At 43.1% G+C, this 26,057-nt stretch overlaps 1 protein-coding gene across 1 annotated transcript; it reads right to left on the bottom strand.

Annotated features, from left to right (window-relative positions):
- Positions 1–544: 544 nt before the first annotated feature.
- MRPL4 (mitochondrial ribosomal protein L4) lies at positions 545–13,625 on the bottom strand. The gene is made up of 9 exons (XM_056570592.1): positions 13,468–13,625; positions 10,561–10,642; positions 9,764–9,932; positions 9,620–9,671; positions 8,201–8,318; positions 5,735–5,841; positions 5,011–5,120; positions 3,849–3,922; positions 545–755 (listed from the first exon to the last, which is right to left on the bottom strand). Exons 1-9 carry the CDS (start codon positions 13,519–13,521, stop codon positions 610–612), a joined length of 912 nt encoding a protein of 303 aa, XP_056426567.1. The 5' UTR covers positions 13,522–13,625; the 3' UTR covers positions 545–609.
- Positions 13,626–26,057: the final 12,432 nt, after the last annotated feature.

Genomic DNA, 26,057 nt, shown 5'->3' on the forward strand with positions numbered 1-26,057 from the left:
ACCATACAGTTCTATGGGAGAGGCGGGAAGGCATAAATGCTGCCTCCCCACCTCTCTCATAGAATTACATGGAGGAGGCGTGTCGGCCGTGACATCACGCTGTCGCCGGCACGGGAGAGCTGCGGTCAGAGCCGTGGCCCCGTGCAGAAAATCGTGGGGGGGATCCCAGCGGTTGGACCCCCCAGGATCAAACACTGTGGATAAGATAGGGGATAAGTTGTCTTTTACTGCAGATTTCCTTTAATGTGCTGTAGAACCGTTCTTCCCTATTATACGTTATCTTCAAGATTTCCACTACTGGATGAATAGTAGAACAACGGTATGGAGAATGTATGAAAATCAGAAAAATCGGTATAAACTACTTCTGGGCATATTCAGCTACTATAATACTTATTTGAATATATCATTTCATTTTGTAGTATTTCTCTTAGTCCTCCACAGGCACGAAGGGGGGGGGGGAATTATTAGATAAAAATCACATACCCAACAGGTGTAGCTGCAATTCTGTCTATGAGGAATACATTGAATAACAGACATGGGGTGATTTTCTTTACTTTTATTGAAATGTAATAATATATACAAAAAGAAAAAAAAAATCAAGCCAAGTCCTTAAGGAAAGTCGCTGTAGGGTAAACTAAAAGGGTACAGGGCTGAGTATCGGGAATCTTGCCACAGTAATCTTTCTTCTAGGAATTCCACAGCTCCGATGGTCAGCAGGACGGTATCGTGCTTCAGCATGCTGTAGACATTTATACCTGACTCACAGAAAAAGGTTATCACAGGTGACGATAATCCAGGGGAAGCGTATAAGTACAGTAATATAATAAATGGGAAATACCACCCTCAGATGACCTGTATTTCTATGCACCCTCCTGCAACTTTTTCTACACAAACCAGACCTCATGAATGGAAATGGTTCTGTTATTAGGAGCATCGCGTGACGATTAGACTATTATCCATATATTGCATGCAGTGGTAAGTATTTTACATCTAAACATTCTGGCCATCAAAAAGTTTTAGCCCAACTCCACTCCAACAAAAAAAAAATATTATATATATATATATATATATATATATATATATATATATATATATATATATATATATATGAATATGCAAATCAGCTCATTACATCACCTTTTCAGGCAATGTTCCCTGGTATCAGCTTAGCTCCAGTTATGGAATATAAAAACAAGGTGAAAAGTTGATGTAATGAGCTGATTTGCATATTCCCCTACCCAGAATGCCTGCGGAGTGCTTAGTGGCCCTTGAAAGCTCCATCACACCAGGAGTGGTGAACTCTCCCTGAGTTAAATACTCATCCCGTATATATATCTATCTATATCTATATATATATATATCTATATCTCTATCTATATCTCTATCTATATATATCTCTATATCTCTATATATCTCTATATCTCTATCTATATCTCTATCTATATCTAATTTTATAATATATATATATCTATATCTATATATAATTTTATAATATATATATATCTATATCTATATCTATATATAATTTTATAATATATATATATATATAATTTTATAATATATATCTATATATATATATATATATATATAATTTTATAATATCTATCTATATATATATATATATAATTTTATAATATCTATCTATATATATATATAATCCCAAAATAAAGCAGCACTACTTATCCAGTCCAACCAAAAAATTGGTGCCAGCGTCCCAAAGGACTTGATCAGAGTCCATCCAAGATAAAAACCAGATACAGGCGCAGCACTCCAACAAAATAAGTGATTTAATGTCTCATGTCAGCATTACAACGTTTCAGCTCCTCCTGGAGCCTTTTTCAAGCATGCTTGAAAAAGGCTCCAGGAGGAGCTGAAACGTTGTAATGCTGACATGAGACATTAAATCACTTATTTTGTTGGAGTGCTGCGCCTGTATCTGGTTTTTATATATATATATATATATATATATATATATATATATATATATATATAATTTTATAATATCTATCTATATATATATAATTTTATAATATCTATCTATCTATCTATCTATCTATCTATCTATCTATCTATCTATCTATCTATCTATATATATATATATATATATAATTTTATAATATCTATCTATATATATATATATATATATATATATAATTTTATAATATCTATCTATATATATATATATATATAATTTTATAATATCTATCTATATATATATAATTTTATAATATCTATCTCTATATATATATATATATATATATATATATATATATATATATAATTTTATAATATCTATCTATATATATATATATAATTTTATAATATCTATCTATATATATATATATATAATTTTATAATATCTATCTATATATATATATATATATATATATATATAATTTTATAATATCTATCTATATATATATATATATATATATATAATTTTATAATATCTATCTATCTATCTATATATATATATATATATATATATATATATATATATATAATTTTATAATATCTATCTATCTATATATATATATATATATATATAATTTTATAATATCTATCTATCTATATATATATATATATATATAATTTTATAATATCTATCTATATATATATATATATAATTTTATAATATCTATCTATATATATATATATATAATTTTATAATATCTATCTATCTATCTATATATATATATATATATATATATATATATATATATCTATCTATCTATATCTATCTATATAATTTTATAATATCTATCTATCTATATAATTTTATAATATCTATCTATCTATATAATTTTATAATATCTATCTATCTATATAATTTTATAATATCTATCTATCTATCTATATAATTTTATAATATCTATCTATCTATCTATATAATTTTATAATATCTATCTATCTATATAATTTTATAATATCTATCTATCTATCTATATAATTTTATAATATCTATCTATCTATCTATCTATATAATTTTATAATATCTATCTATCTATCTATATAATTTTATAATATCTATCTATCTATCTATATAATTTTATAATATCTATCTATCTATCTATATAATTTTATAATATCTATCTATCTATCTATATAATTTTATAATATCTATCTATCTATCTAATTTTATAATATCTATCTATCTATCTAATTTTATAATATCTATCTATCTAATTTTATAATATCTATCTATCTATCTAATTTTATAATATCTATCTATCTATCTAATTTTATAATATCTATCTATCTATCTAATTTTATAATATCTATCTATCTATCTATATATATATATATATATATATATATATATAATTTTATAATATCTATCTATATATATATATATATATAATATCTATCTATATCTATATATATATAATATCTATCTATATATACACATACACATATTAAATAAAAAAATGATATATTTATTAAATAAATTGTTTTTTATATTATGTTGTATATAAAAAAATATATATATATTTATTTATATTATATATGAAATATATATATATTATTTATTTATATTATATATGAAATATATTTCTAAAATAAAATATAAATATACACACACATATGTGTGTATAATTTTTTTATACACAACATAATATAAATATTTATTTAATAAAAAAATATATATAATTTTTTTATTAAATATTTTTTTTATTATATAATATATTGATTAAATATAATAAATATATACACTCACATATATGTGTGTATATATTTCTATTATATTTATTTAATAAATATATTTCATATATAATATAAATATTTTTTTTTATAACAATAATAAAAATTATTATAATAGTGATAATACTAAGAAATTATAGTGTTACCTATGGCTGGAATTAGATTAATCTTCTTCGAGTCGACTGTTGCACTGAGAATGTTGTCTGGCATCTCTTCATTGCTGTAAAAAAGATATAATCAAGTGTAAGATATTTTTATTTTATTTATTTTTTATTAAAATCCCTGCCCTTTTTCTAAAATTTACATCATCTTGTACAGCGTATCCTTACCTGTCTGCCTCAAGCTGTTGCAACACTACAACTACCAGCATACCAGGGCATGCTGGGAATTGTAGTGTTGCAACAACTGGAGGCAAATTTGTAGTAAAACTTTGATTTAGTAGTTAGGCTGGGTTCACACGGACAAAAGGTGCACCTGCGTGCAGGCAGAAAAGGTAGTAGAATCAAATCATTGAAGTCAATGGGAGGAGAGTTCACTGCGTTGTTTTAAACGCAGAAATCTGTACGTTGTGCCGTGTCAAAAATAGCACGTTTTTTGTCCGTTTGGAGAACCAAATATTTATTTTGTAAAATCTCCTTTAGCTTCAGATGAAAAATAAATGAAAAATCTCTAAACAATCCTTTCTGCGTGATCGTGACTACTGGCCACAATGTAAAAAATATTTTAACATTTAAAAAAATAAAAATAAACAAACAGTAGGGGGTCAATATTGTTTTAGAAATTTTTTAATTTTCATACTGTTAAAAAATGTACAAATGAAATCTATAGATGAATAATAAGATTAGTGCATTCACAGAATTTTGTCCAAGTTATCAGCGGCCTGTTTAGAAGCAGACACGTGCTTATTGAAGAGAGTAAAGTTATTGATGGTGTATCCTCAAGACAGGTTATCAATATTAGATCGGTCAGTTCTGACATCCAGCACTCTGGGCATGCTGGGAGTTGTAGTTTTGAAACAACTGGAGGCCCGTGACGTCACAGCCACGCCCCGCTCGTGACATCATGGTCATAACCCCTCAATGCAAGTCTATGGGAGGGGGGCGTGACGGCCGTCACGCCCCCTCCCATAGACTTGCATTGAGGGGTATGACCATGATGTCACGAGCGGGGTGTGGCCGTCACGAGCCTTCGCCTCGCATTGCCAGTCATCCGTCAGCGGAAGGACCCCCTGCGACCAGACATCTTATCCCCGCTACGGTAATGCACCCAGCATGAAAAACCAGTCTAATGGTCACTAATGGTACTTACACGTCAACGATGAGCACAGACTCCCCCCAATGTCGCCGGTTAAAGAGCTCTGCGAGGTACTCGGGGTCCGGGGTAGGAATCTCAATGGAGTCAATTATGTGAAGATCGTTCTGTGGGGAAGTGAAAAGTGCAGTAAGGGGTTAAAAATAGTGTTCTGCAAAAACAGAAAGATTTATGTTGTACGAGTATGTAAATGTATGAAACATTCTGCAACGCTTTCTGTATTCCTTCCTCTTAATTTTCAGGATCTCTGCTTTCTGTCACTTGCAGGAACCTTCACTGTTTCATCCAACCTCCACACACATATATATATATATATAGATCTCACATCTCTATCTCATATCCATCCATCCCTATCTTTCTCACATCTCTATCCATCCATCCATCCATCTCATATCCATCCATCCCTATCTTTCTCACATCTCTATCCATCCATCCATCCATCTCATATCCATCCATCCCTATCTTTCTCACATCTCTATCCATCCATCCATCTCTCTCTGTATAAATATCTATCTGCCTGTCTCATAGCTCATAGCCATCGCTGCCCGTCTCATAGCCATCGCTGCCCGTCTCATAGCCATCGCTGCCCGTCTCATGCTGCCCGTCTCATAGCCATCGCTGCCCGTCTCATAGCCATCGCTATCTATCTCTGTATAAATATCTATGTATTCATATCTATAAACACACACATACTATACTTGTAGGGCATATATACTGGCACCTGGGCAAGCTTAGCGGTCAGCGCAGTCTTTAGGCCCAGAACACGGAGCTTCATGGGTAACATGTAATAATAGCTTGTAGGGCCCCGGGGACCATGTGCTACTCCACCTAGAAAGCAAACAAAACCAGGACAGTAAAGACAATGGATGCCATAAAGGAGTATATCTAAAACAACTGCTTTAAAGGGACAGGCGCCCATAAAAGCAGTGTTTCCCAGCTTGCTGGGAGTTGTAGTTTTGCAACAGCTGGAGGCATACAAAATGCCAACATCTATGTGTATGTTCCCATACCATACAAAATTAGGACATCAAAGAAAAACCAAGGTATTCTGGGACACAAATTTCAAACTTTATTGTTTTAGAAAAAAGGACATACATTTAAAAAACATTTAAAAAAGGGTACAAAATACCAAGATGGTCCTACAAATACACAACCGGAGGTCCATAGAGCAAGGGGTTAATCCCCAAAGAAATACCTATATATACAGATGGCTAAAAGAGCCTACTTTGTAATGACAAAGGTGTCCCAACTAGTGGCTACATTCAGTAAGGTAGCAGCCATATACATTTATACACATAGCAAGAGGTTGTTAGTTTCACCTTCTAAGGACACACCAGGACCTCTGTCACCCAACGTTTCGCAATTAAATGCTTCTTCCGGGGCGTAGTTTACTGAGGGTCTACCACCTATTTATACACCTAAATAGCCTATCATATGTGTCTACGTAGTATTGCCTCACCTCCGGGTGTGCGTCATCCCTGCTTCCTTATTTCGCGCCGTGTCACATGACCTGTCGTGTCATGTGACTGCGTGTCGCGAGAGTCAAAGAGAATGGTCTCACTACCTAAAGATCTAAGGGTCACGGGATTCATTGTACCATCGCGAGATCCTACCATCATGTGGTATCCCGCTGACTGAGCCGAGGACATGTCAGGTAACCAACCTGGTCACATGACACATCATAGAATAAAGCATAATACGGGGAACTAACTCCAAAACCATGGGGACCATATTAACAACGATCTCCCTCTATATTTGTATATATTGGAGACTCCAGTAAAAAGCTGACTACAGGTAAAAAAGATGAAAGATTAAAAGTAAAAGAGTGCAATAATTGCCGATACTGATAAGTGAAAATTCAAAGTGAAAAAGTGCAATAGCTGCCGATATCTTTAACTCAGCTATTGGGACATGTAAAGCAGTTATTATAAACTGTAAATATTATAAAAAATATTAAATAAACCAAATAACCTGTGTATATCATCCTGTATATTAAACCTAGTGACCTATTTAATATTAAATAGGTCACTAGGTTTAATATACAGGATGATATACACAGGTTATTTGGTTTATTTAATATTTTTTATAATATTTACAGTTTATAATAACTGCTTTACATGTCCCAATAGCTGAGTTAAAGATATCGGCAGCTATTGCACTTTTTCACTTTGAATTTTCACTTATCAGTATCGGCAATTATTGCACTCTTTTACTTTTAATCTTTCATCTTTTTTACCTGTAGTCAGCTTTTTACTGGAGTCTCCAATATATACAAATATAGAGGGAGATCGTTGTTAATATGGTCCCCATGGTTTTGGAGTTAGTTCCCCGTATTATGCTTTATTCTATGATGTGTCATGTGACCAGGTTGGTCACCTGACATGTCCTCGGCTCAGTCAGCGGGATACCACATGATGGTAGGATCTCGCGATGGTACAATGAATCCCGTGACCCTTAGATCTTTAGGTAGTGAGACCATTCTCTTTGACTCTCGCGACACGCAGTCACATGACACGACAGGTCATGTGACACGGCGCGAAATAAGGAAGCAGGGATGACGCACACCCGGAGGTGAGGCAATACTACGTAGACACATATGATAGGCTATTTAGGTGTATAAATAGGTGGTAGACCCTCAGTAAACTACGCCCCGGAAGAAGCATTTAATTGCGAAACGTTGGGTGACAGAGGTCCTGGTGTGTCCTTAGAAGGTGAAACTAACAACCTCTTGCTATGTGTATAAATGTATATGGCTGCTACCTTACTGAATGTAGCCACTAGTTGGGACACCTTTGTCATTACAAAGTAGGCTCTTTTAGCCATCTGTATATATAGGTATTTCTTTGGGGATTAACCCCTTGCTCTATGGACCTCCGGTTGTGTATTTGTAGGACCATCTTGGTATTTTGTACCCTTTTTTAAATGTTTTTTAAATGTATGTTCTTTTTTCTAAAACAATAAAGTTTGAAATTTGTGTCCCAGAATACCTTGGTTTTTCTTTGATGTCCTAACAGCTGGAGGCACACTGGTTGGGAAACACTGATTTAATGGGTGCCTGCCAGAAGCGCCAAGATGTTGATTCACAATCTTGAAGTAAAGAAATCCGACAAATAGCTATATAAACTCAGAGCTGATTGATGACCTCCCCGTTATGTGTGACCCCGGCCTTAGAATAAAGATCACTGACCTCCTCTCCACAGAGGGGACCTGATGCTTCCCTGTCGCGCTCGCCCAGTGCCTTTCTGTACCCAGGGTTTTCTTCCTCCTCCTCTGACCTCCGCTCGTGTCTTCACCTTGGCGTAGCTCTAAAAAAATCCATGAATAAGATGTGACAATGATAATAGAGAAGATAACATTAATGGAGTCAGCACCTCCAGCTGCTATTAGGGGGAGGAGGACACTGGAAGAAGAGAGGATTCTACATGGAGAAGGGGGGCAGGGGGCAGGGCATGTGTGTATGGGTGGGGGTGCCCGTGACGGCACTGTGTATGGGAGCACGTGATAGCACTGTGTATGGGAGGGGGGGCACATGACAGCACTGTATGGGAGGGGGGAGCACATGACAACACTGTATATGAGGGGGGACCGTGACAGCACTGTGTATGGGAGGGGGGGCACGTGACAGCACTGTATGGGAGGGGGGGGGCACATGACAGCACTGTATGGGAGGGGGGGGCACATGACAACACTGTATATGAGGTGGGCCCGTGACAACACTGTGTATGGGAGGGGGGGCACATGACAGCACTGTGTATGGGAGGGGGGGGGGCACATGACAGCACTGTGTATGGGAGGGGGGGGGGGGCACATGACAGCACTGTGTATGGGAGGGGGGCACGTGACAGCACTGTATGGGAGGGGGGGGGCACATGACAGCACTGTATGGGAGGGGGGGGCACATGACAACACTGTATATGAGGTGGGCCCGTGACAACACTGTGTATGGGAGGGGGGGGGCACATGACAGCACTGTGTATGGGAGGGGGGGGCACATGACAGCACTGTGTATGGGAGGGGGGGGGCACATGACAGCACTGTGTATGGGAGGGGGGGGCACATGACAGCACTGTGTATGGGAGGGGGGGGCACATGACAGCACTGTGTATGGGAGGGGGGGGGCACATGACAGCACTGTGTATGGGAGGGGGGGGGCACATGACAGCACTGTGTATGGGAGGGGGGGGCACATGACAGCACTGTGTATGGGAGGGGGGGGCACATGACAGCACTGTGTATGGGAGGGGGGGGGCACATGACAGCACTGTGTATGGGAGGGGGGGGGGGCACATGACAGCACTGTGTATGGGAGGGGGGGGCACATGACAGCACTGTGTATGGGAGGGGGGGGCACATGACAGCACTGTGTATGGGAGGGGGACAGGTAACAGCACTGTATGGGAGGGGGGCAGGTAACAGCACTGTGTATGGGAGGGGGGCAGGTAACAGCACTGTATGGGAGGGGGGCAGGTAACAGCACTGTGTATGGGAGGGGGGCAGGTAACAGCACTGTATGGGAGGGGGGCAGGTAACAGCACTGTATGGGAGGGGGGCAGGTAACAGCACTGTGTATGGGAGGGGGGCAGGTAACAGCACTGTATATACTTACAATTCGTTTAAAGTTTCGCTGCCATGTTACCACTTGGTGAAGGACATCAATCCTAAAGGCAAAAAGAGCAAAAAATACCAATGACACTACTGAAGAATGTTCCTTACCAATAACATTATCCTGTATATACATTACACATCTCACCTGGGGGGGACATCAAACACATCCGGGTGCAGCTGGACCAAGCTCGATGGTTCCCCCTCCTGGTCATCCAGGGATTCCAACCAGACGGTCCGGGCCGATAAATGAGGGGGCACCGGGATCTTACATTCTCGCAGCACAGGCCGGGAGAGGTCCACAGGGGGGCGCTGGACTGCATGTTAGAGGAAAACAAATGCCTATGATCTCTATCCATGGAACCAAACCATATACTAGCCACAATTGGCAGTGTAAAGCAGTGTTTTCCTAACAGTGTGCCTCCAGCTGTTGCAAAACTACAACTCCCAGCATGCCCGGACAGCCGAAGGCTGTCCGGGCATGCTGGGAGTTGTAGTTTTGCAACAGCTGGAGGCACGCTGTTAGAACAACACTGGAGTAAAGTAATAACGTATTAAATTAATAAATCTCTGTACATATAAAGTGAGCAATTCCTTTACTCCCGCAGTCAGTTACATCATCCCCACTAGAGATGAGCGAACTTACAGTAAATTCGATTAGTCACGAACTTCTCGGCTCGGCAGTTGATGACTTTTCCTGCATTAATTAGTTCAGCTTTCAGGTGCTCCGGTGGGCTGGAAAAGGTGGATACATTCCTAGGAGGAGACTCTTTCCCAGGACTGTATCCACCTTTTCCAGCCCACCGGAGCACCTGAAAGCTGAACTCATTTATGCAGGAAAAGTCATCAACTGCCGAGCCGAGAAGTTTGTGACGAATCGAATTTACTGTAAGTTCGCTCATCTCTAATCCCCACTACAAGGCGTCCACCAGACATGAACCTTACATTTTATGGGACCATCTTTTAAGCCAGGAGGCAAAATGAGGTTGGGAGGGACGGCCGGTTCTGAGGAGAAAGACGAGAGGAGCTGCGGATGAGAAAGAAAAGGTTTCAAATAATCAAATATTAATACCATCATCAATAACAACAAAAATACTAAATTATTTTAATTATTAGTAAAAAAAATAATAGTTACAATAATAATGTAAAAAACCTAATATAATAAAAAAAAATTATAACCATAATTAAAAATTATAAATGATTTTAAAAAATTAATAAAAAATAATAAAATAATAATTGTTATTATTACTAGTAGAGATGAGCGAACTTACAGTAAATTCGATTCATCACGAACTTCTCGGCTCGGCAGTTGATTACTTTTCCTGCATAAATTAGTTCAGCTTTCCGGTGCTCCGGTGGGCTGGAAAAGGTGGATACAGTCCTAGGAGACTCTTTCCTAGGAATGTATCCACCTTTTCCAGCCCACGGGAACACCTGAAAGCTGAACTAATTTATGCAGGATAAGTCATCAACTGCTGAGCCGAGAAGTTCGTGACGAATCGAATTTACTGTAAGTTCGCTAATCTATTATTACTACATATAAAGATCTACAGCTGTAGCCAAAAGTTTTGACTGGCGCAAATTTTATTTTATTTTTTTATCGTTTGCGGCTTCAATGTTTATAGATCTTTTAGTCAGATGTTTTCATAATGACTGAAGTACAATTATAAGCATTTCATAAGTTTAACCCCTTAAAGGAGTACTCTAGGATGTTAAAATTGTGTCCCATACTGCCGGCAGTAAAAAAAAAAAAAATTAAGGGATACATACCTGCCGCTGCTCCCTCCGGTAACCCGTTTCGGCCTGGTGTAGGGCCCGAAAATGTCACAGTGCTGCTCAGCCTATCGCCGGCCGAGGCGGGACTTCGCTGCGGTCGGTGATTGGCTGAGTGCAGTATGACTCACCGACCATCGGCAGCAAGGAAGAGGATCGCGGCGGAGACCGGAACGGATTACTGGGGGCACCGGGGGCAGGTATGTATCCCTTTATTTTATTTTTTACTGCCGGCAGTATGGGACACAATTTTAACATCCCAGAGTACTCCTTTAAAGGACACAGACAATTTCATTTTGTGTCCATTCTGGGCCTCATGTTATCATATTAGTATACAGTATATACAGGGATGTGGAATTCCTATCGCCCGGGACATGCAGTTCCGGGCAGGTGAATTTTTCCGGCCCTGCTTCGGGCAAGCGGGGCCAGACCTGACAAGCACGGCGGCGCTCAGCAGTCTGTATGGAGCGGGCTCCCGACCCGTGCCCGCTCCATACTCTGCAGCCCCCAGCTGATTTCAGTAGCCGGGGGCCGCTGCTAATAGCCAGGATGCAGTGATCGCCGCGGCTGGCTATTAACCCTTTAGATCGCCGCTGTCATAGCTGACAGCAGCGTCTAAAGGGACATGTGAATTAGGGTTGGGCGGTATGAGCAAAAACGTGTATCAAGATATGTGATGGCGGTTTCATGGTATTTAACGGTATTCCCCCCCCATGTGACCTGGGCTTTGCTCTCTCCTAACACCCCCCCCCCCCCCCCACAATTGTCCCCACATCATGTCACCCGCGTGCGCTCCTCTGCTCATCCTCCTATGAGTTGCAGGCCGCCAGCGCTAGAAATCTGTACTACAAATAACGTTTCTCAGGCTGCAAAAATAAACTTTAACTAACCTGCCTACGTTCCCCCGTTGCTCTGCTACCGTCTTTACTGTCCTGCGCTGTGGTCCTCTTGCAGTTTCCTTGGGATGGGAAAGTCACAGAGCCACCAGCATATCATTGACCGGGGCGGGACATTGCTGCGGCCGGTGATAGGCTAACGGCTCTGTGACGTTCCCATCCTCAGGACCGCAGCGGAGGGACCATGAGGAGGGACCATGTCGGAAGGTAAGTTAAAGTTTGTTTTGTTTATTTTTGCAGCATTATTTGTAGTACAGATTTCTAGCGCCAGCGGCCCGCAAATCGTATGAGGATGAGCAGAGGATTGCACGCGGGTGACATGATGTGGGAACAGATTATCTGCGCTGATAATTCAGGGGGGGGGGGCGACTAAGCAGAATAGCGCTCGCGGGTCAAATATGATTAGTAAGGGGACAGCGCGCTGCACGGATAATTCATTCATTTGAGGGGGGGGGAGGGGCCCAACTGGTATTGCCGTATGGGTAAAATTCATGATCGCGGGGGGGGGGGGGGCGTGTGTGTGTGTGTGTGTGTGTGTGTGTGTGTGTGTGTGTGTGTGGCTTACCTCTGCTTCCCTGGTGTCCCGGCTCTGTCATTGATAGATCCTGGCTGGACTAGGCTCTATCAATGGATTGCAGAGCGCACAGATCAATGGAGTTCAATAGAACGGTACGTAACCCGGTATTCGGTATGAACCGGTATACCGCCCAGCCCTAATGTGAATGCTCCCTGGTGGTCTAGTGGGGTGGATCGCCCCCCGCAGCGTGATCGCGGGGGGCGGGGGGGGGTATCCATTCTATGTAATCCGGTTTTCTAAAAAGAAAAAACTGTATAGCAAAATCGTGGTGTGAACCTGCCCTTGTACCGGTAACCAGAAAGTGTGGCCTTTCTCTGTGATTTTTTTTGTGCTCTCCAGTTGGTGCAAAACTACAACTCCCAGCATAGCCTATGAGATTCAGGCTGCCATGACATGCTGGGAGTTTTTGTTTTGCAACAGCTGGAGGCACCCTGGTCGAGAAACAATGGTGGGGATCTACAACAACAAGGTTTATGCTAGCAGGGAATGCTGGGAGTTGTAGTCTCACTACAGTTGACTTGAACCTCTGTAACATCCATTTCACTATACTGGAAGGTACCATTATATACCTATCATACAGGTAAAATCCCGCGGACCCTCTCTCACCCTTATCCCGGGCCCTCTCCGCCCGCAGGTCAGCAGGACGCCCCTCAGCATCATCCCCGGTCTCGGCTCCTTCTCTCACATGGGGACAGGAAGGTCACTGGCACAGCATGACAAGATGACTTCCGGCGCACAAGACGCGACACCGAAGCCGCTTCCGCCAGCACTGCGAGCTACGTTGCCCACAGGATGACGTCAACACGTCCTTGCGCAAGCGCCTGAGGGTGGGTATGATCGCGAAACTTGCTTGGGAGGAGAAACGAGCTATGGCGCATGCGCCTGAGAAAAATGTTTGTGGACTGAGAGACCACGCGGGGGCGCTGTTGTATCATTGGTGAAAGCTACATTATAATAAAGCGAATAGTCAATATAATAGATCCCATCTTATCATTGAGGGGGGATAAACATTATATACACTTTACATGTCGGGCTCAAATTATCCTACATGACATTCTAGAATTTTTCCTTTCAATTATTATTTTTTTGCCCCAAAATGGCGTCTATGTTTATTATATTTATATTGTACTATTATATGAACTGAGGTTGCGGCAACTTATTTAGTTTTCACCATTAAATGGGTACTCCCGTGGAAAACTTTTATTATTATTTTTTGTTTAATCAACTGGTGTCAGAAAGTTAAACAGATTTGTAAATTACTTCTATTAAAAAAAAAAATCTTAATCCTTCCAGTACTTTTTAGGGGCTGTATACTACAGAGGAAATGCTTCACTTTTTGGATTTCTCTTCTGTCACGACCACAGTGCTCTCTGCTGACCTCTGCTGTCCATTTTAGGAACTGTCCAGAGCAGGAGAAAATCCCCATAACAAACATATGCTGCTCTGGACAGCTCCTAAAATGGCCAGCAGAGGTCAGCAGAGAGCACTGTGGTCGTGACAGAAGAGAAATCCAAAAATTAAAGCATTTGCTCTGTAGTATACAGCCCCTAAAAAGTACTGGAAGAAGGATTAAGATTTTTTTTTTAAATAGAAGTAATTTTTACATCTGTTTAATTTTCTGGCACCAGTTGATTTAAAAAAAAAAAAAAGTTTTCCACGGGAGTACCCCTTTAAGCTTTTATTCTTCCATCGACAGCACCCGAATGTGCGACCAATTGTGACACCCATCGCTCTACCACAGAGTTTTCTCAAACAGTGTGCATCCAGCTGTTGCAAAACTACAACTCCCAGCATGCCCGGACAGCCGAAGGCTGTCCGGGCATGCTGGGAGTTGTAGTTTTGCAACAGCTGGAAACACACTGCTTGATAAACACTGCTTTTACCATCAGTACTGCAATAGAAAATTATTAAAAAAAAATTATATATATATATTTTTTTTTTTTTTATTTATTTATTTTTTCCTTGGGGTGGAATTGAATAAAAAAAATCTATTCTGCCAATGTTTTTTTTTATTTTTTTTTACTGTTTATTAATGTTCGCCATGTGGTAAAACGGACAGATTATCTCAATTCTGCACGTACAATCGCGCAATTTACAGACGTCTTGTATTGTTTACTACGACTAAAAAAATTCAAACCATTTTTATAAAAAATTTTATAAAATAAAATAAAAAATGTTTTTCATCATCCAATTCTGCCCCCCGCCCCCCCTATAGCTTGTTTAGTCCATGGAGCCGTTTATTTTTCTTCTACGTTGTTCCGTGATTTTTATTTTTTATCGGTACTATTTGTGAGGTACATTGGGGGAGATTTATCAAAACCTGTGTAGAGGAAGAGTGGTGCAGTTGCCCATGGCAACCAATCAGATCGCTTCTTTCATTTTCCACAGGTCTCTTTAAAAATGAAAGAAGCGATCTGATTGGTTGCTATGGGCAACTGCTCCACTCTTCCTCTGCACAGTTTTTGATAAATCTCCCCGGACCCATTGTCTTTTGCCCTCTTGTAGGGATAGGGGATAACTAGCTCTTCCCATGCGATCTTGGGGACAGGGACCCCCGGTCTCCTGTTAGAATGTATTCCAAGGGTCCCGTAGCGAATCAATTGAAGCGGAAACGCTTATGCGCGGCCCACCGCTCCATTCTAACAGGAAACTGGGTTCCGTATTCTCGAGGTTACAGAGAGCCCCGGCGTTCCCACCCACCCCAATTAGCTAGTTACCAACTACCCTGTTTATTGGGGATAAAAACGATAAAGGGATGTGACTTTGGAGGACCAGGCCATCCTTAAAGGGGTACTCCAGAGGAAAAGAAAATGATTTCAGATCACCTGGTGCCAGAAATTTAAACAGATTTGTAAATTATTTCTTTATAAAAATCTTAATCCTTCCAGTACTTAGCAGCTGCTGTATACAACAGAGCAAGTTGTATAGTTCTTTCCAGTCTGACCACAGTGCTCTCTGCTGACACTTTTGTCCGTGTCAGGAACTGTCCAGAGTAGAAGCAAATCCCCCACAGCAAACCTCTCTTGCTCTGGACAGTTCCTGAAACAACCAGAGGTGTCAGCAGAGAGCACTGTGGTCAGACTGGAAAGAACTACACAACTTCCTCCAGAGCATACAGCAGCTGATAAGTACCGGAAGGATTAAGATTTTTTTTTTTTTTATATAGAAGTAATTTACAAATCTGTATAACTTTCTGGCACCAGTTGATTTGTGAACATTGTGTTTTTTTCCTCCGGAGTACTCCTTTAAAAGATAAGGTCAAATGCAGCCTTTCATTGATCATGGGGCTGCTTTTGGAAAGGTTCTACAGATCAGGAATGGCACTAGGATCCACCGCTTATTAGGCTGGGTTCAAATCACGTTTTAGGCAATACGGGACCACATACAGCTGGGGGGGACTAAAACCGGGCGCTCCCGTATCCCTGCCGTATGTGGCCCGTATAAAACACATTGAAATACATTACATACGGGCCGCATACAGCAGCGATACTGGAGCGCCCGGTTTTAGTTCCCCCCAGCCGTATGGGGTCCCGTATTGCCTAAAACGTGATGTGAACCCAGCCTTATTGAGAAGAACTGATAAAGGGCTGTGGCTTTGGAGGACCCGACCCATCCTTAAAAGATCTGGTCAGACGCCGCTTCTGATTGATCGTAGGGCTATGAGCAAAGAGGTCCTGTAGATTGTAGAGGGTACTGTGGTGAGCTTGTGGGGGTGTAGGGTAGGTAGGGTGTAGCTGTGCAGTGATGAAAGGGTGTTGGATTAACCCTTAACTGTCGTGACGCCAGGGTGTGGGTTCTTCCTCAGTATATATATATCCTAACGCCACCCGTCCCAGGAACGATAGGGAGAGATAAAGGATTGTCCACAACCGGAGGTTTAGTAAACTGGAAATAACTTTACTGCAACTTTTATGCAGGATAACAGGAATAACAGTCTCTACGGAGGACCGGACTTTAGGTTCCTCACAGTTGGTTGGGACCTTATAGGGAATATAAGCTCTGAGGCTTACTTTATGCTGTTCCATTGAATTTAGGGTTTGGTTTTAGATTCAGTAGTCACGTAGATTTAGGATTGAGTTCAGTTGAACTAACGGTTTTGTATTCGGCTGAAGTTAGCAGGCTTCAGGCCTAGATTTGTCTTGCAGGTATACACAGAGCTTATCTCTCTCTCCTAGTCCGGAACCCAAGAGAGCATGTGGAGAAGAGAGCGAGCATTGGATACAGCGCCCTTATATGGTAAGGGGGCAGGCTCATAGCTTATTGGTTCCCACCAACTGTCAGTACTTTCACAAAGCATTGTGGTACATCATGTGACCCACTCACGTGACCTGAAAGGTCCTTAAGCTCAACCTAACAGTAGGCTTAGTAGTCATGTGACCTAAGGTCCTGGAAGTACAATATATATGTACAAATTATATACATCAAACATATAACATTAAAGAATGAAGAGGTGACAAGGGGTTATCCCACTAGGAGGATCCTACCAGTACGCAGGAACTCTGACTTTGGGGACTTAGCACAAAAGGTACGGTACAACATACGGTACCGGCAGTGGCGTTGCGACCCGGGTGCGGGGGGTGCGGCCCGCACCGGGTGACACCAACCTAATGGGGTGACACCAAGACGTTCCGCAGCCCCCCTCCCCAGCTACACCGACACCCCCCATCGCACGGCGCCCGGTGAGAAGGATCGCTGCGCTGGATGGGTGAGTGTGTGTGTCAGTCTCTCTGTCTGTCTCTATCTATGCTTGTGTGTGTGACTGTGTGTGTGTGACTGTGTGTGTGTGACTGTGTGTATGTGACTGTGTGTGTGTGTGACTCTGTGTGTGTGTGTGTGTGTGTGTCTGTCTGTCTGTGAGTGTGTGTCTCTCTGACTGTGTGTGTGTGTGCGTGTTTGTGTGTGTGTGTGTCTCTCTGTGTTGTATGTGTTTTGTTTTTTTTGTGTGTGTGTGGGGTGTGTGGGGTGTGTGTGTGTGGGGGGGGGGGGTTGAACCAGCGATCTATTGTGGGGAGACTTTGACCCATTGTGGGGAACCTGCAAGGGAACCTGCGGCCTAATGTGGGGAATCTGTGCTACCGAATGTGGGGAAATTGCTACCTAATGTGGGGTAACTGGTACCTACCTAATGTGGGGGAACTGATACCAAATGTGGGGAATCTATGCTGCCTAATGTGGGGAAACTGCGACCTACCTAATGCTCCCCCCTGGCAGTAGCACCCTCATCATCCACCAGCAACACCACCACCCCCCCCAGCAGCACCTCCATCAGCAGATCCTGATGGTGGATGATGGCGGTGCTCCTGCCAGGAGGATGATCCTGCTGATGGATGATGGGGGTGATACTGCCAGGGGGGATGGCTAGTAGCACCCTCATCATCCTCCAGCAACACCCCCCCCCCCAGTAGTAGCACCCCCATCATCCACTAGCAACACCACCAAAAAAAACCTCCCATGGTAATAGCATCAGCTAACGGATGTTGAGGAGTGTTACTGCGGTTGTGGTATTATATTCAGAGGGTGCACTGTATGGCAACGTTATATTCAGAGGGTGCAGTTTGTGGTAGTATTATATTCAGAGGGCGCAGTGGGTGGTAGTATTATATTTAGAGGGCGCAGTTTGTGGTAGTATTATATTCAGAGGGCGCAGTGGGTGGTAGTATTATATTTAGAGGGTGCAGTTTGTGGTAGTATTATATTCAGAGGGCGCAGTGGGTGGTAGTATTATATTTAGAGGGCGCAGTTTGTGATAGTATTATTAGAGATGAGCAAACGTACAGTAAATTCGATTTGTCACAAACTTCTCGGCTCGGCAGTTGATAACTTTTCCTGCGTAAATTAGTTCAGCCTTCAGGTGCTGCGGTGGGCTGGAAAAGGTGGATACATTCCTAGGAGAGTCTCCTAGGACTGTATCCACCTTTTCCAGCCCACGGGAGCACCGGAAAGCTGAACTAATTTATGCAGGAAAAGTTATCAACTGCCGAGCCGAGAAGTTTGTGACGAGTTGAATTTACTGTAGTTTGCTCATCTCTAAGTATTATATTCAGAGGGCGCAGTGGGTGGTAGTATTATATTCAGAGGGTACAGTATGTGGCAGTATTATATTCAGGGGTACAGTATGTGGCAGATTTATATTCAGGGGGTACAGTATGTGGCAGATTTATATTCAGAGGGTACAGTATGTGGCAGATTTATATTCAGAGGGCGCAGTTTGTGGTAGTATTATATTCAGAGGGTACAGTATGTGGCGGTATTATATTCAGGGGTACAGTATGTGGCAGATTTATATTCAGAGGGTACAGTATGTGGCAGATTTATATTCAGAGGGCGCAGTTTGTGGTAGTATTATATTCAGTGGGTACAGTATGTGGTAGTATTATATTCAGTGGGTACAGTGTGTGGCGGTATTATATTCAGGGGGTACAGTATGTGGCAGATTTATATTCAGAGGGTACAGTATGTGGCAGATTTATATTCAGAGGGTGCAGTTTGTGGTAGTATTATATTCAGAGGGTGCAGTATGTGATAGTATTATATTCAGTGGGTACAGTGTGTGGCGGTATTATATTCAGGGGTACAGTATGTGGCAGATTTATATTCAGAGGGTACAGTATGTGTTGGTATTATATTCAGAATGTACAGTGTGTGGTAGTATTATATTCAGTGGGTATGGTGTATGGAAGGTTTATAATCACAGAGTATAGTGTATAGTAGTATTATATTTAGAGGATACAGTGTCTGTCAGGTTTATAATAATAATTGTTTTCATATAGAGGATGAGAATGCGCTGGCATAGTGAGGAGACGTCTGGGTGTCACATTCTACAGACAGAAGTTTTAGCTGGACCAGGCGGTATGTACCATCTTGTCACGATGCCGGCTGGCAGGAGGTGGATCCTCTGTGCCAGAGAGGGATTGGCGTGGACCGTGCTAGTGGACCGGTTCTAAGTCACTACTGGTTTTCACCAGAGCCCGCCGCAAAGCGGGATGGTCTTGCTGCGGCGGTAGTGACCAGGTCGTATCCACTAGCAACGGCTCAACCTCTCTGACTGCTGAAGATAGGCGCGGTACAAGGGAGTAGACAGAAGCAAGGTCGGACGTAGCAGAAGGTCGGGGGCAGGCGGCAAGGTACGTAGTCAGGATGGATAGCAGAAGTTCAGGTAACACAGGCTTTGGACACACTAAACGCTTTCACTGGCACAAGGCAACAAGATCCGGCAAGGGAGTGCAAGGGAGGAGATCAGATATAGCCAGGGAGCAGGTGGAAGCCAATTAGGCTAATTGGACCAGGCACCAATCATTGGTGCACTGGCCCTTTAAGTCTCAGGGAGCTGGCGCGCGCGCGCCCTAGAGAGCGGAGCCGCGCGCGCCAGCACATGACAGCAGGGGACGGGAACGGGTAAGTGACCTGGGATGCGATTCGCGAGCGGGCGCGACCCGCTGTGCGAATCGCATCCCCGACGGCCATGACAGTGCAGCGCTCCCGGTCAGCGGGACCGACCGGGGCGCTGCGGAGAGAGAGACGCCGTACGCGCTCCGGGGAGGAGCGGGGACCCGGAGCACTAGGCGTAACAGTACCCCCCCCCCCTTAGGTCTCCCCTTCTCTTTGTCCGGTAACTGCCTCCCCTGGGATGAGGACACCGGGAAAGAATGGAGGGATTCCTCAACGGCAGGCAGTACAGCAGGAGTGGGAATGGGGAGGGAGGGCAGAGGGCGAGGCCTGGCACGGGGCAGTGTGACACCAGGACGAGGGCCATGAGGAGGCACCGAGGCTTGCCTGACTGGACTGGGAGGGGGGGAGAGGCACTTCTTATGGCAGGCAGAGTCCATAAAGACCTTAGGGAGACCGGATACAGGGGGAACCACAGGGTCACGGCAGGCAGTACTGGGAACCGGTTTAAGGCAGTCCTTGAAGCAAGAGGTACCCCAGCTCTTGATCTCCCCTGTGGACCAATCCAGGGTTGGGGAATGGTGTTGAAGCCAGGGTAGTCCAAGGAGAATTTCGGAAGTGCAATTGGAGAGGACCAAAAACTCAATTTTTTCGTGATGAGGTCCGATGCACATTAGGAGGGGCTCCGTGCGGTAACGCACGGTGCAATCCAACCTGGAAATCCGTACAGGCACCGTGAGACGTGGAGAAGCCGACTTAGCATCAAGAGACGCCACACCCACGAGAGCTGGGTGCGAGCGAGCATTTCCCAGACGTGGAGGACGGATAGGGCAATCCACCAAAAAATGTTCGGTACTGGCACAGTACAGACAAAGATTCTCTTCCCTACGGCGATTCCTCTCTTCCTGGGTCAGGCGAGACCGATCCACTTGCATGGCCTCCTCGGCGGGAGGCCTAGGCGCAGATTGCAATGGAGACTGTGGGAGAGGTGTCCAGAGATCTAAGTCTTTTTCCTGGCGGAGCTCTTGATGCCTCTCAGAAAAACGCATGTCAATGCGGGTGGCCAAATGGATAAGTTCTTGCAGGTTGGCAGGAATCTCTCGTGCGGCCAGAACATCTTTAATGTTGCTGGATAGGCCTTTTTTAAAGGTCGCGCAGAGGGCCTCATTATTCCAGGAAAGTTCAGAAGCAAGAGTACGGAATTGTATGGCGTACTCGCCAACGGAAGAATTACCCTGGACCAGGTTCAGCAGGGCAGTCTCAGCAGAAGAGGCTCGGGCAGGTTCCTCAAAGACACTTCGAATTTCCGAGAAGAAGGAGTGTACAGAGGCAGTGACGGGGTCATTGCGGTCCCAGAGCGGTGTGGCCCATGACAGGGCTTTTCCAGACAGAAGGCTGACTACGAAAGCCACCTTAGACCTTTCAGTAGGAAACTGGTCCGACATCATCTCCAAGTGCAGGGAACATTGCGAAAGAAAGCCACGGCAAAACTTAGAGTCCCCATTAAATTTGTCCGGCAAGGACAAGCGGAGGCTAGGAGTGGCCACTCGCTGCGGAAGGGGTGCAGGAGCTGGCGGAGGAGATGGTTGCTGCTGAAGTTGCGACTGAAGTTGCTGCACAATGGTGGACACTTCCGACAGCTGGTGGGTTAGATGGGCGATCTGTCGGGATTGCTGGGCGACCACCGTGGTGAGATCAGAGATATAAGGCAGGGGAACCTCAGCGGGATCCATGGCCGGATCTACTGTCACGATGCCGGCTGGCAGGAGGTGGATCCTCTGTGCCAGAGAGGGATTGGCGTGGACCGTGCTAGTGGACCGGTTCTAAGTCACTACTGGTTTTCACCAGAGCCCGCCGCAAAGCGGGATGGTCTTGCTGCGGCGGTAGTGACCAGGTCGTATCCACTAGCAACGGCTCAACCTCTCTGACTGCTGAAGATAGGCGCGGTACAAGGGAGTAGACAGAAGCAAGGTCGGACGTAGCAGAAGGTCGGGGGCAGGCGGCAAGGTACGTAGTCAGGATGGATAGCAGAAGTTCAGGTAACACAGGCTTTGGACACACTAAACGCTTTCACTGGCACAAGGCAACAAGATCCGGCAGGGGAGTGCAAGGGAGGAGATCAGATATAGCCAGGGAGCAGGTGGAAGCCAATTAGGCTAATTGGACCAGGCACCAATCATTGGTGCACTGGCCCTTTAAGTCTCAGGGAGCTGGCGCGCGCGCGCCCTAGAGAGCGGAGCCGCGCGCGCCAGCACATGACAGCAGGGGACGGGAACGGGTAAGTGACCTGGGATGCGATTCGCGAGCGGGCGCGACCCGCTGTGCGAATCGCATCCCCGACGGCCATGACAGTGCAGCGCTCCCGGTCAGCGGGACCGACCGGGGCGCTGCGGAGAGAGAGACGCCGTACGCGCTCCGGGGAGGAGCAGGGACCCGGAGCGCTAGGCGTAACACATCTGAATTAGATAAGGGAAGACTATAGAGAAGACGTCACCTGTAGTCACTGATATCATTGTACATTCTCCTCTCTGTGTCCTATTAGAGCTGCAGTCACTTGTCAGTTCTACAGTTAGGTCAGTGAAACTACAACTCCCAGCATAACCTCACCACTGCTCAAAGGGGTACTCTACTGGAAAACATTTTTTTTTTAATCAGCTGGTGCTACAAAGTTAAACAGATTTGTAAATTACTTCTATTTAAAAATCTTAATCCTTCCAGTACTTATTAGCTGCTGTATAAGCGATTCACAGGAAGTTATATTATTTTTTAGTCTCTTTTCTGTCTGACCACAGTGCTCTGTGCTGACACCTCTGTCCATGTCAAGAACTGTCCATAGTAGGAGCAAATCCCCATAGCAAACCTATCCTGCTCTGGACAGTTCCTGACATGGACAGAGGTGTCAGCAAATAGCACTGTGGTCAGACTGGAAAGAACTACACAACTTCCTGTGGAGCATACAGCAGCTGATAAGTACTGTAAGGATTAAGATTTTAAATAGAAGTAATTTAAAATTCTGTTTAACTTTCTGGCACCAGTTGATATAAAAGTAAATGTTTTCCAGTGGAGTACCCCTTTAAGTAATTCTGGGAGCTGTATATTTCAATGGTGAAAACTTCTTTAACACTTTCCTATTCTGTGGCAACTGGTATATCTGATTATTATACTGGAATTTCTCACAATGCGCTACAACAGTGGTGTCTGTCACAACAGGCTAAAAACTTACTGGGGTGAGGGGGTAGGTATGGGGGTGACACCATTTTCTACCGCACCGGGTGACACCAACCCTAGCAACGCCACTGGGTACCGGGACACCACAGTACTAGGACCCACCACCTATTATTGAGAAGAACCGATACAGGGATGCATCTCTGGAGGAGCCGGAGCATCATTAAAAGTCAGATGCTTCTTCTGGTTGATCATGGAGCTGTCCTCAGATACCCCATAACAACCAAGGGGCACCTCACAGCTTGTGTACAATGGCTTCAAAGACCAAAGGTGCCCCTTCCCATAGTCCATCTGTATTGATCATGGCGCTATAAGGCTTGAAGGGATACTCTGCTGTTAAGTGTTTGGAACACCGGCGCTGGGAGCTTGTGACGTCATAGCCCCGCCCCCTCATGATGTCACATCCCACCCCCTCAATGCAAGTCTATGGGAGGGGGCGTGACGTCTGTCACGCCCCCTCCCATAGACTTGCATTGAGGGGGAAGGGTGTGACATCGTGAGGGGGCGGGGCTATGACGTCATAGGCTCCTAGCGCCGGCGTTTGTAACAGTTTGTTCCAAACGCTTAACAGCAGAGTATCCCTTTAAATGTAGATGGCTAGAAGTTTCTTAGTACATAGGGCATCATTCTCGCAGATGATCGCACTTGAGCTTCATATTTCTACAGGTAGGGAAATTAACACAAAAACAACCAGCAGCCGCCCTGGACAATAACATTTTCACTTACATAACACCTCGTGGACCTTATTACCCACCTCTGACCGCAGTCTTCCTTCCCATCACACATACATAAACCTGATGGTTCTCAGAAATTAAGATAAGTGTGACATACCGGAATCTAATGAAGAGCATCAAATAGAGATGAAGAAATTAAAGGGGTACTCCCGTGGAAAACTTTTTTTTTTTTTTTTTATCAACTGGTGCCAGAAAGTTAAACAGATTTGTAAATGACTTCTATAAAAAAAAAATCTTTATCCTTCCAGTACTTTTTAGGGGCTGTATACTACAGAGGAAATGCTTAAATTTTTGGATTTCTCTTCTGTCTGACCACAGTGCTCTCTGCTGACCTCTGCTGTCCATTTTAGGACCTGTCCAGAGCAGGAGAAAATCCCCATAGCAAACATATGCTGCTCTGGACAGTTCCTAAAATGGACAGCAGAGGTCAGCAGAGAGCACTGTGGTCGTGACAGAAGAGAAATCCAAAAAGTAAAGCATTTCCTCTGTATATACAGCCCTTAAAAAGTACTGGAAGGATTAAGGTTTTTTAATAGAAGTAATTTACAAATCTGTTTAACTTTCTGGCACCAGTTGATTAAAAATAAATAAATAAATAAATAAAGGTTTCCACGGGAGTACCCCTTTAATCACCTAATCGTAAGTGCTTCTTCACGAAACTTATAACTATGGCGCTGAGCCTACACCATTACCCATACATTATAACAAGAGTCTTGTGAAACTCCTCTTATAGGTTGTACTTCCTAACACACATCTACTGTATATCTATTGCGAATGGACTTGATATAGCAGAATGGCTGGGGTGAAAAAACTTTGCTGGATTTCCTGACTAAAAAAATATAAAATAATAATAAAAATAAAGATAAAAAGAAAAAAAAATACAGTCACCTCTCTCTAATCTGAAATGACCGATCCCGGGGAACAGGGCCGACCTTAGGTGTTCAGGCGCCCTGTGCGAGCTAACCTTGTGCCCCCCCCAGTGATTACAGGTGACGTCGTCTCTATAGTCTTTCCTTATCTAATTCAGATGGTACATACCGCCTGGTCCAGCTAAATCTTCTCTCGAACTTGACGCCCGGATAGCTCCTCACTATGTCAGCGGAGTCTGATCCTCTATATGAAAATGATAATTATTATAATACTGCCAAACACTGTATCCCCTGAATATAATACTACAACACACTGTATCCCCTGAATATAATACTGCCACACACTGTATCCTCTGAATAAAATACTACCACACACTGTATCCTCTGAATATAATACTACTACACAATGTATCATCTGAATATAATACTACCACACACTGTATCCTCTGAATATAATACTACCACACACTGTATCCTCTGAATATAATACTACCACACACTGTATCCTCTGAATATAAAACTACCACACACCTTACCTCTGAATATAATACCGCCACACACTGTATCCTCTGAATATTATACTACCACACACTGTATCCTCTGAATATAATACTACAACACAATGTATCCTCTGAATATAAAACTACCACACACCTTACCTCTGAATATAATACTGCCACACACTGTATCCTCTGAATATTATACTACCACACACAGTACCCTCTAAATATAATACTACCACACACTGTATCCTCTGAATATAATACTACCACACACTGTATCCTCTGAATATAATACTACCACATACTGTACCCCTGAATATAATACTGCCACACACTGTATCCTCTGAATATAATACTACCACATACTGCGCTCTCTGAATATAACCTTACAGTTCAGTGCACCCTCTTAATACAATACCATAACGTATTGTGGCCTATAAAAACTGTACCACCCGACAAATTCCATAATAATATACTCT

Source organism: Hyla sarda, chromosome 4 (genome assembly GCF_029499605.1).
Source record: "Hyla sarda isolate aHylSar1 chromosome 4, aHylSar1.hap1, whole genome shotgun sequence".
Taxonomy (NCBI): domain Eukaryota; kingdom Metazoa; phylum Chordata; class Amphibia; order Anura; family Hylidae; genus Hyla; species Hyla sarda.